General features: G+C 56.6%; 2 protein-coding genes across 2 annotated transcripts; one reads left to right on the top strand and one right to left on the bottom strand.

Moving 5' to 3' along the window:
- Window positions 1-1,175: 1,175 nt before the first annotated feature.
- mrpL21 (mitochondrial ribosomal protein L21) lies at window positions 1,176-3,582 on the bottom strand (the record flags this gene model as incomplete). Its single annotated transcript, XM_002956207.1, has 3 exons — window positions 1,176-1,262; window positions 1,821-1,934; window positions 2,572-3,582. 3 exons carry the CDS (start codon window positions 3,580-3,582, stop codon window positions 1,176-1,178), a joined length of 1,212 nt encoding a protein of 403 aa, XP_002956253.1.
- A 1,081-nt stretch (window positions 3,583-4,663) lies between these two features.
- On the top strand, window positions 4,664-9,797 carry VOLCADRAFT_107157 (uncharacterized protein; the record flags this gene model as incomplete). Its single annotated transcript, XM_002956262.1, has 7 exons — window positions 4,664-4,865; window positions 6,307-6,348; window positions 7,124-7,443; window positions 7,638-8,086; window positions 9,200-9,295; window positions 9,425-9,599; window positions 9,774-9,797. The coding sequence occupies 7 exons, from the start codon at window positions 4,664-4,666 to the stop codon at window positions 9,795-9,797; spliced, it is 1,308 nt and encodes a 435-aa protein (XP_002956308.1).
- Between the last annotated feature and the right edge of the window lie 1,016 nt (window positions 9,798-10,813).

Genomic DNA, 10,813 nt, shown 5'->3' with positions numbered 1-10,813 from the left:
CCCCGGTGTCTCTTTGCGCTTTCAAACGGTGTTGCGTATTTTTCTGTCAATCCGTGGCTACTCCGAGAACAGAAGCAACAACAGGCAATGCAAGGAAAGGAAAAGAATGGCGGCGAATGAGAAGAGAGGTGCAACCCCCCCCCAAAGCGCGTGGGTATCCTTTGCCAATGTCCCCCCCGAATATGTGAATGGGAGAGTGTGTGTGTGTGTGAGAGAGAGAGAAAGAGAGTGTGTGTGATGTTGGAAAAAAACATCTGTATCTTGCGTGCTTGAAAATTTGTGTGAAGGCTGCATGGCGCACTCGTTGTTGGACGTGAGAGGCGCTCGCAGATGGCGGCCAGTTGGGACCGTTACGAGACATAGGGAGGCCTTAACTCGCAATGAGGAAAAAAAGAGGATAGAGAACGGCTTGGTAAGGGGGAGGGGAGAGAGGGGGGGACATCGAGACGGGCTGTTCAAGACAAGACACCCACATCCCTCATTCAACAAGCCCTCATCCAATACAAGTCATAAGTCACCTGCTTGACCTAGGAGAGAGATGTTTTTATTTACCCACCCTGCACCTTCTTTTTCTTCTTCGTCTTTTTCGTCGTCATCCTCTGTGCCGTCGTGTGCCCCCCAATAAGGCTACTTACATTCGCACTCTCAACCGTAAAGCGAAAAGGAAACGAAAGCAAGCCCATGCTACGGCGGATCAACCCATGACTCGTGCCCTGGCGTCTTCCAGTTTTAGGTTTTATCTACCACCCCATTGGCTGTTTCTTTCCAGTCTGAGGGGCTTCTGCCGCCGGCTTTTTTCTGTTGGCGAGGGCGCGCGGCTTCGGGGTTGAGAGTGCTTTGGCTTTTATTGGGGTTGTCGTGCCGTCCTGCGCGGTCCTTGGGGCGCGGTGCTAAGTCAATGGGCTCCAGGCGCGAGGAGAGCGCCGGCGGCAGGTCAAAGATTGGGAAGGCGCCGAAGCCGTGAAGGATTTGGAGGCGGTGTGCGTGGCCCATGGTTCCTGTCGAGTGTGGAAAGAAAGTCCAGGGTTACGTATATGAGCTGATGCCGTACATTGTCGTAAATTGCATATCTTGTCTTGGTCGTGTGCTCCGTGACACGGCCTCGCTGTAATGCGAGCTGGGGCTGGGACTGGAATGGGTTGCGTGTGGGGGAGAAACGGGCCGCTGTAATTTCGTCATCGCTGTATCACCATGAGAGGAGGATTCTGGCCTGAGTTGCCGTAGTAGCCCTTTAGAGGCATGTGTTTTGATTGCTTGCGAACCTCCATGCACATCACAAGAAAGCAGGGGGTAAAGGGGGTAAAAACTTTTTCCGGCGTCTTGCATCCTCGCAATATCGCATGTCATCACAATCGGACACACACACCCGCTCCGCTGTGTTCTACTTTTATCTTCCAGGCAATGACGGCACCGCCTGTGTCATGCTTCGCTTACAAACTTAGGACCTAAGTCTAGCGCACTACCCCACCAACCACCAACTACCACTGCAGCCTACAACAGTCCTTTCGACTGTACCACCAAAGTCCGATATAGGACTTGGAGCAGTTCAGTCGAAAAAGAGAGAGGGCTACCGGCCGCAAATGAGCCAAGGAATCTCTTCCTAAACTCCAAGCCTTCACAGAGCTATATCAAGGTTGCCAAAAAGGGTGTAGGTGTTCAAGACCACTTGCACAGCAACCCCCGCCACCGCAGGAACTCAAATAGTGCGTTTTCTTGGTCCTCCCCCTCCTCCCCCCCCTCCTCCTCGTCGTCGTAGTCCTCCGACCCGCCTAATATTAAATAATCTTGTGGACCACATAGACACACACACAAACACTCACCCTACCGCAGATACACACAGAACCATCCTTTTCCAGCCAGACGCGACAGCATAACGGTACGGTACCCAGTGACTTCATCTGACGGGAATCCATCGCTCCATCTCTTGGTGGCCTCTGCAAGCGAGAGGCCACAACCTGTCCTTCCACCACAAGTGAAGCACCCATCACTTGTGCCTTCAGAAGCGCCGCTTACCAGGCTCTTACCGACACGAGGCCCTCAAGTCCGTTTACGAGAGGATATGTGGGGGTCGAGGATACTGCTAGGTTGGTTAGGGCCCTCACATTCGGTTGGATGTAGTTACTTCGGTTGGTGGCCGCTACCTGCAATTCTACCGGATAGCCACCCAACGCCTTTCGCTTGTCCCTCCCTCCTCAACTCCATTCCACAAGAATGGCAATGGTGAGCCATCATACATGTCGCTAAGCTGATGCACCGCTGAGTTCACCGCATCATCCCATGCACGGGCAACATCGCATCATCCGCAGCGGCTAGGCGAGGGGAGACTTCCCTTCGCCGCCTTTTGAGGCCCTTCCAACATCACAACACATCATTCAGCGTCTCCCGTTCACTGCACCAGTTACAGCGGTGCTGGTGGTGGTACTGGTGGTGGTACTGGTGGTGGTACTGGTGGTGGTACTGGTGGTGGTACTGGTGGTGGTACTGGTGGTGGTGCTACTGCTGATCGCGGTTCAGGTGGTGGTGGAGCTGCTGGTGGTGCTACTGCCGCTGTGGAGGCCCCCGTGCACCCACCTGTACTTCCTGCTGCTGCAATTGCAGCTCTTCCTCTTCTTCCCCCTCACCATCATCATCTGCCGCAGCGACGTCAAGCTGGGCTGGCAGCCGCGCGGCGAACTGGGGCTGTACTGGCTCGATTGGCAGCTCTGGAACCATTGCCAGCTCGTCCCCCGGGGCAGGCAGGATTCCTCGGATTTGCAAGATCCGCAGCGTGGTGAGGTTTGCGCGCGGAGCCTGGTACTTTTTGTACCGCTTCCGCCTCTTTTTCTTGAACACGTGCACCTTGCCGTCGCGGAAGTGCTCTTCGACTGCTGCGAGCACGGTCGCGCCTGGTATGTAGGGCCGACCGACAATGGTTTCAGCCCGAGAGCCAAGCAGCATGACGCGGTCAAGCGCCAGGACGTCGTTGACCTCTACGTCCGTCAGTTGGTTTACGAAGATGATGTCGTCGGTTGTGACCTTGAACTGTGAACCCGCCAACTGCACGATCCCAAACGTCCGCTCGGGCTTCAAGCTGTACTGGCCCATGATGACGCCTACGCGTTTGTACTCAGCAGGTATGAGCACCTTAGGAATTGCGGGGAGGCAGGTGTCGACGATGGGGCCCAATCTAGGCTGCCATCGCCGCCGATGCGGTTTACTTGTCCCGCCAAGCACCTCTTGCCGCTGCTGCTGCTCCATCACGAGCGGCTGGATAGCCTGCCAGCTGGCAGCTGTGTTCATGGGCTTGAGCGACCGCTTATTGCTCTTGTAGCCACGCACATTGATGACCATGCCGCTCGCGAGGGGCCAGCGACATGGACCTGGAACGGCATGCTGCTGCCTGGTTGGTGTCGTTAAGATATTCTGTAATTGTGGGTGTAAATAAGCGTTGCAATCGGCAAGCGTGCGCAAAAGTCGGAGACCCAGCCAACCCTCCTGCGGCGAGCTAGAACTAGTGCTGGCACCCCAGCAAGAACGATTGAGGCCAAGAATTCCTACGCCCACGCTGTCAGAAAGCTGCAGGAGTGCTGAGCGCATCGCCATTGTGGCGACCTCCTGTAATGGGCGACGCCTAATTCATCAATGGGTCATCGCATACCTTTCTTCAAAAATTACAGCAGTCTGACTCGCTGTTTACAGGAAATTTACAAAATGTACGGCATTACTACAGTCAGCCTGGTCAGAGTGCTGTGATCAGGGGCCAATAGCAGGCGGTTGCCAGAACGTTACATATTGCAAGGCTACATCGTGATATTACCATGCGCGAGTAGAGGCATTGGCAGACTGTATTCAACACCCAGGGGCCTGGAAACGCGCTACGCCTGTCATCAACAGTTGGTCGCCGATGGTTGCATGAGGATCCATATACCAACGAAGGACAGAACACACGTGCTTTATTGCGTATCAATAATATCACCGTGCAACAACGGTCGTTTGGACGGCACGCACCGCAGCCCAACGCGAGAGGCAGGCTGATGAAAGTTAAAGGCAGAGGATGTCTTCGCGGCAACTCGATACTTAGCAGGGGAATCATGGCGCATAACAGAAGCGTTGAAGATGAGCGGAAAAATGTAATGACAACTGTCGTATTCGTCGACATGGGACGGCAACACTATGATTAGCGGCGTTACAGAAGGAGCGAAGGAGCGAGCTTCATGGCGCAAGAACTTGCCTGGCGACGAACCTGCAGTGTGTACGGAACGTGCAGCCCTGAAATGCTGTTTTCCTTGGCGCCGGAAGGCGACAATTTTTTTAGTTTTAATTACCGAAATTATGCCCTCCCGCAGCTGTAGAAACCGATTTGACAAACTCTGTGGGGGACACATGTTTTGCTGACCAGTACGGCCCGTACAACATATAACATCTTGTCTTCATTGGTCCTTTGCTACATTTCGGATAGGTGCTCCACGTCACTTATTCCAACACGGCTTGAATACATAAGCCACACTCCTTGGATTCTGATCAGAGCTTAGGTGCTGCCGCAGCTGCAAAATGCAACAAACGCAACGCTGACGGCGACTTGCAGCCGTAGTATTCCCGTAGAGGGTTTCCACTAAATATTTGGGGTCGACGCAGCTGAAGCAGAACCTGCGAGAACCGGTGGCGTTGGTTGGCGTTTGGCGCAATGACGCCAGATGACAGGCAGCGTATGTGCGCTGCAGTGACAGAGGCTGGCCTGGACTCAGCCGGGCTAGATGAAGAGGACTTGGAGCTACTGTGGGCAGCCAAGTACCGGACCGCTGCGCGCCTGCGTGCAGCTACACGGGAAAATCTCGTTCAAGCGCGTCTGGCGCCTGGCGTGGTGGATGCCATTCGGCAGGCTTTAGGTAAATTCTAAGCGCGGTTCCTGTGCCACCAACTAGGTCATCCTTTGCAGAGGAGCCTGCGTTGCATAGACTCCTGCTCGTGGTGGTTGCTCTCGCTGCCAAGATATCAACTTTAGCATCTTGGATGCTGCTGTGCACACATTGAGTGGCGTGGACCGTGAGGCTGGTTGTCTTTCGGTACATCTGAAGTTCGGCATGCGACTGATCCCCTGTCAACTAGGGTGTCGGAAAAGTTTTCTGCTTAAGAGGGGGTTTCTGTCCTGTCTCCGGTATTGTAACCTGTCTCCGGTATTGTAATCATCGAGGGTATCTGGTGAAGCAGCTGGCCGCGGTCATTGCGGCTTCATAGGGTGATGCCGTACGGTGGCGAAAGTGGCTTGCCGTGCACGTGCACGACGGAGAATGGTAGTGTGCACATCGCAGTCTAAAGGAAAGGCGGCACCGGCGTGTGTGCGTATGTGGGCTGCTTAAAAAGCTTTGCGCGCCAATACATACGCAGGTCTTTTCTCAGGATTGTGGCACTTAGCACAGACCCGCACACCGCCTTCAGCCATTTCTCTCCCATTGCACGTGTGTGTATCATTCCACTACCAAACAGACAAGCCACGAGCTACAATTCGATTTGTGTGTGAAATAGGGGGGTGTATCTTCGCCCGTGGCAGCTACCCTGCGAAACCCTGCGTTCCCCAGTATTTCGGGGCACCCTCATCCAGTCATCCTAGTTAGCTTCTCAGTGGATCGCTCAGGTTCCGCACCCACCACCAGCATCCAACGGAATCTGCCGGGTCGACAGCAGCCCTACTCCGTTCTTGGTCGGCTCGCAGGTTAACTTTATCCCAGATCACCACTGTCCATCAACTAGGGGCGCATTGCCTTCCACCATCGGAAGGACTTTGACCCTAACGGGTATCGATCCCGGGATCTCCCGGGGGCAATGGTCGTGCCTTACCAGTGGTGCCTAACCCTAGCATTATAGTGTATGTCTTGAGTGACACACAGCTGACGCCTTTCCTTCCTCTTGGGGGGAAGGTACACCCAGACAGGTGCACCTGCGTGAGGTGCAAATCATTTTGCTGGGGGAAAAACAACGCAGGGGTTATATTACCTTGGTACATGCACACATGCTGACTCTTTTTAGTCATATTGCATTTTTAGGGTATTTCCTGGGCTCCCATGACTAACGACGACATACCTGTCGTGTTACCACGTCACCTCACATAGCATATGAACTCACCTCACACACCAATCAAGCCATGCCTACACAACCTTGAATGATTGCTTAAATGATCGTGTCCAGCCTGAGCGTACCAGCCCCATGTGAAGCATTCCGGCATGTTGCAATTGAATCCCCGATTGCGCAACCACCGCCTCTGTCTCTTCAGGATACAGCTTGATGTGCAATAATCCTGACCTGCATACATGTGACGTTCTCGTCATGCAGGCGCGGCGGCAGGGCCGGGCCCCGGGAGCACGGCAGCTGACGGTGAGACCCCATCTGCATTGCAGGGCCTCTAGGCCTGGCGCTCGTGGGAAGGGAACCGATCCTCAGGGGGAATGATTGGGGTTTGGCTGAACGCCTATGGCATTAAGACGGGTGAGGCCAATTCGAGGCTCGTCTGCCCCCCGCTACGGAAGCAAGGAAAGAAGCGGGCCTTTGCCGGGGGTGCAGAGGCCGTTGCTGGGGGTGCTGGCCTCTATATCGGAAGGGCAGCAGCGAGGCCGTCGCGCGGTGGGGCGGGTGGGTCGTTGCTTGGGGCTGTGGGGTGAGCTGGTTGCGCCCACTCGTGTTGGGTGCGTGCTGGGAGCTGTAAGAGGCGGCAAGGGGCGGCTGGCGGGTGGCGGGCCTGGCCCCAGCACCCGCCCAACACCCGCCCCAGGGGAGCTCGCATAGAGCGCGCCAGCTGTAGGCAGGTTGGGGTGGGTGGGCGGGGCGCTCGCCCGGGCATGGCACGGTGGGTGCATGGGCTGCAGCGCGGGCCTGGGCCCCGGCGCCTATGCTGTACTGCAAGTCAGCTGGAAGTTGTTCCGTCCGTCCCTTTCTGCTGCTGCTCTGTACCCGTTCGTTCCCGCGTTGGTTGCGTTAATAAGATCCTGCATGCATTTCAACTGGGCGACTGGCCGTACTTACTGACAAGTCCAGCTGCCAAGTTGGCTGGATCACGTGGTGCTAGCGACGGGGGGCTAAGGGCTTGGCGAGAGTCGAAGAGAGAGTGAGTGCATGGCTTACCCTTGCCGTGACCCCTCCCCCCCACACACAGTGGCTTTGGCGGACCTTCAGAGGAAGGTCAGCAAGATGGAGTCAGTTATGCCGTTCCTAGTTTCAAAAGTGCTCTTGTGGCATGACGGCTCCACTGCAATGCACAGCAAGCCAGAGAAAGACCGCAAGACATCTGCGCTGAAGTTGCAGCTGCAGTGTGCGGGGGTGAAGGGCTGCCAGCTGCTGGGGGAAGGCATCCCCCCAAACTGCGTCAGCCTTGCGCACCTGTGCAAGCTGTCTTGGGCAGATGGCACATGCCGCCTGCTGGGCTTGTCCAAGGAGGACGTCTCATCACCGCGCAACGCGCTGCTGCTGTCCAAGGTATAGACACTCATGCTTGCATTGTCCTCATCCTACATGAATGCAAGCGCTGTAGCTCGGGCATGGGCACGTGCGTATGGCATGCAGAGGCGGTTCTCTTGGCCTTGACGCAGTATGCCATCTAGCCTGTGGCGGCTGGCGCTGCCTATGTTCTTGCAGCAGTGTGACCCGCCACATCACGTGTTTCCCTGCAGCCCATCGAGCGCGCCTATGACAACTTGGCTGTTTGCTTCTACGAGGACCCGGCAGACAAGAAGCTCAAGCTACACATCCTGTGGGATGAGCTCAAGTCGCAGAAGCTCGCCGACTGCCAGTGGCTGGGAGGGCCCAATGGCAAGGGCTATGCTGAGTTGACCAATGCGTTCGGCGACACAACATACGGCGACCTGGAGGCGCAGCCCCTACAATACTACAGCAGCACGGTGGTTCCCTTTCGCCGCGTGCTCAGCACCCATGCACAGCTGAGCCTTGACCGGGCACAGCGGGATGGCAAGATGGCTGGGAGCTGGACCTTCCAGGACTATCGCTCCATAGATAACGTCCTCACCTGGCTTCAAACTGCAGAGCTGCAGGAGCCGCCCATCGCAGGCAGCGTGTCGGAGTTGTCGGAGGTCATGAGCATGAGCAGTGCTCCCGCTGCACTGTAGGCATTGTCGTAGGAGCGTGCCATTCTCTTGCCGCAGTCGCAGCCGAGCTGGGTGGCAAACTCTCCGTGCAGCACAGCCTCATGGCGTGGTGCTTGCTGGCCGCCATGCAGGACGTGGCAGGAGGCTGGCTGGCAGCGGCAACATGCAGCCGCCAGCAGCGACTGCTGCGCACAGAGCTGTACGACTAGGCTGTGGCGGCGGGGTGGTACTACCGCCGCGGTAGCTGCAGCTGTGTGGCGGTGCTGCTGGTGGTGCTTGGTATGCAGGCCTGGTGGCAGGGTGGCTAGGCACCGCCGAGGGTGGAATCGTGGTTGCTTACCAAGGCTGTGCGGCGCCTGCACCTATAAGGGCTGCAGGCGACTGGTATGTTTGTTGCTGGCGGGATGGAGCAGGGAGCCGCGATGATGAGGCCGTGGTGTGGTGTCACGTGAACATCCTTGCGGTGCTGATGACTTCAGCGTGTCGCTGGTTGGCATGTGTTCCAGCGGACTAGATTTTGGCATCAAAGACCTGAATGGACATCCGTGGAAGCTGGGTCGCTGATGCAAGCAAGCAAGGACACAGGTGTGCGGCCTCACGAGCGTAAACCGCCCCGCCGTGGCTTTGTTTTGTTCGGATTGCGTGGGAGAGTTACATGCGCACGGCTCAGCTGCACTTGTCTGCTAGCTGTATTCTGCATTGCACATGCCACTAGCGCATATTGCACACAGCGGTAACAGGAAGGGCAAGCACGAGCAGGTGCGTGGTGAAGCACACTACAAGGTATCACGCTTCGAGGCGACCAACAAGTATGTTGGTGGCAAGCTAAAGGGCTTAGTAAAATTCAAAGGGTTCCCTAAAGCGGAATGGCTGCCTGCGAAGCAGCTGCAGGAGGACCTGAGCCCCGACGCCTATCACGCACTGCGCAAGGCGATGAAAGTAACCTGATGCATCCATGTTTACATATCTCGCAAAATATATCAAATTCTGCAATTATTTTTACGCTGTCGCAGCCTGGTGCAACTCCCGAGTTTCGCCCAAGTTTTGCGCGAATTCCCGAGGAATTCCCCACCACTTTTTTCCGAGTTTCCCCGAGTTCCCCCTGCACTCCGCCCGCACGTGCCCACCAGCGACTATCATGCACTCCAGCGAGTCCCGCCCGCGCTGCAGCCCAACTCTCAAGCGTGTGGAACCGTGTGCACCCATAGTCAGCTTATGGAAACCGGGTCAGCCCCATGCGTCTGAGTTTACATGCAGCTCGCACACGCAGCTTCCCAGACGGCGCGCGCATGACTGTGCACTCCCAATCGCGCGTCGCGCCAACCACCACACGCGCCGTGCTCAACCGTGCTCAGACGCAGCTTCCCAGACGCGTGCGCGCTCAACTGCCAGCTCCCACTCGCGCGCCTGCCGACTATCACCAACTGCCCGTGTGCACCACTACAGTCCGGTACCTTCCGAGCCGGGCCGCCATACAACTACCTGCTCACACTCGCGCAGCTGCCGACTGCCACGCTACCGCCTGTACGGGTGAGGGGGGTTGGGGTGCCGTACACGAGTTAGCTGGGGGTTAGTCGGAGCTGTCCTAGAACCTACATTATACTATTTTTTGGGGGAGGCCCAAGCGGGAGGCCCAAGGTTCGAGCCCGGCAGAGGTCGATGTATATCGCTTGGAAATGTTAATCCGGGTTGCGGCGGAAACAGGTTGGGGACTGCATCGACTGGTAGATTTCCGAATGGAAACTTTTTCCGATTCCCTGGCACGCACCATGCGGTTTGCGAGGGGCGGGGAAGGACTAACCTCACCCTCACCCGCCGCAGCGTCTGACGCGCCCTTGGGTTGCGGCGTGTCCCTCGTCTGAGGCCCTTCGCTGCCACCGCCGTGTTGGGAACATGGTGAAGCAGGCACAATAACAAAGTGCAACCTTCGCCACTTCCGCCTTCCCCAGTTGGCTACGACGGTGTACCCTTGTATCCCCGGCAGTGATTTTTTTTTCATTTAGGGGGGGTCTCAATTTATTCCAACCTAAGTAACAAAGTTGCTAGCGTCGCCGTAATGTATTACTTAAGAGTGGGGCGCCCCAGACCCCCCCCCCCGATAAGTTACAACTCCCCTCATAGACCAAGAGGCACGCACTGCGTTGGCGCGCTTTCGTTCATGTGCGCACTCTTCATGCACATGCATAGATAGTTCTGGGACTGTTTGTGAACAAAAAGTAAATCCGACCAAGCAAAGGCCCAAAGCAAGCAACCGCATAGCAAATCAAAGGCCGTCACCCGCCACTGCAAACCACACCACACTCTACCGGTTCATCATGTACCGGCCCCTGCTGCTGCTGTCCAGCCACTCCCTCAGTGTGTCACGGAACGGGAACGTGCCCAGGTCGAACAGGCCTGGGTAAACATCCGCACACACAATGCTAGGTGCTCGTCCAGGCGGTTGCGGGTGGGGTCCTGCAAGTACCCCATGGCCGAGAACCGCCGCTCATCCTCCACCGACCCTGGCACCATCACTAACACCAGCTGGGCCAAAGCCGAATACTCCGTTAAACCGCCGAGAAGTAGTTGTAAACGTCCTTGATGACGCTCACAATCATCTTGACGACCGGGGCTTTTTCCAGCACGGCAATGGCGAGGTCTGTGCGGTGTGCCATGCAGTGGATCAGCAGGAACGGCGCGGTCTGGCTGAGCCTTGCTGACACCCCATTGTGCACGCCCGTCATCATGCTTGCACCGTCAGTGCT

Source organism: Volvox carteri (genome assembly GCF_000143455.1).
Source record: "Volvox carteri f. nagariensis unplaced genomic scaffold VOLCAscaffold_59, whole genome shotgun sequence".
Lineage (NCBI taxonomy): Eukaryota > Viridiplantae > Chlorophyta > Chlorophyceae > Chlamydomonadales > Volvocaceae > Volvox > Volvox carteri.
This window is presented reverse-complemented; position numbering and strand designations above follow the sequence as displayed.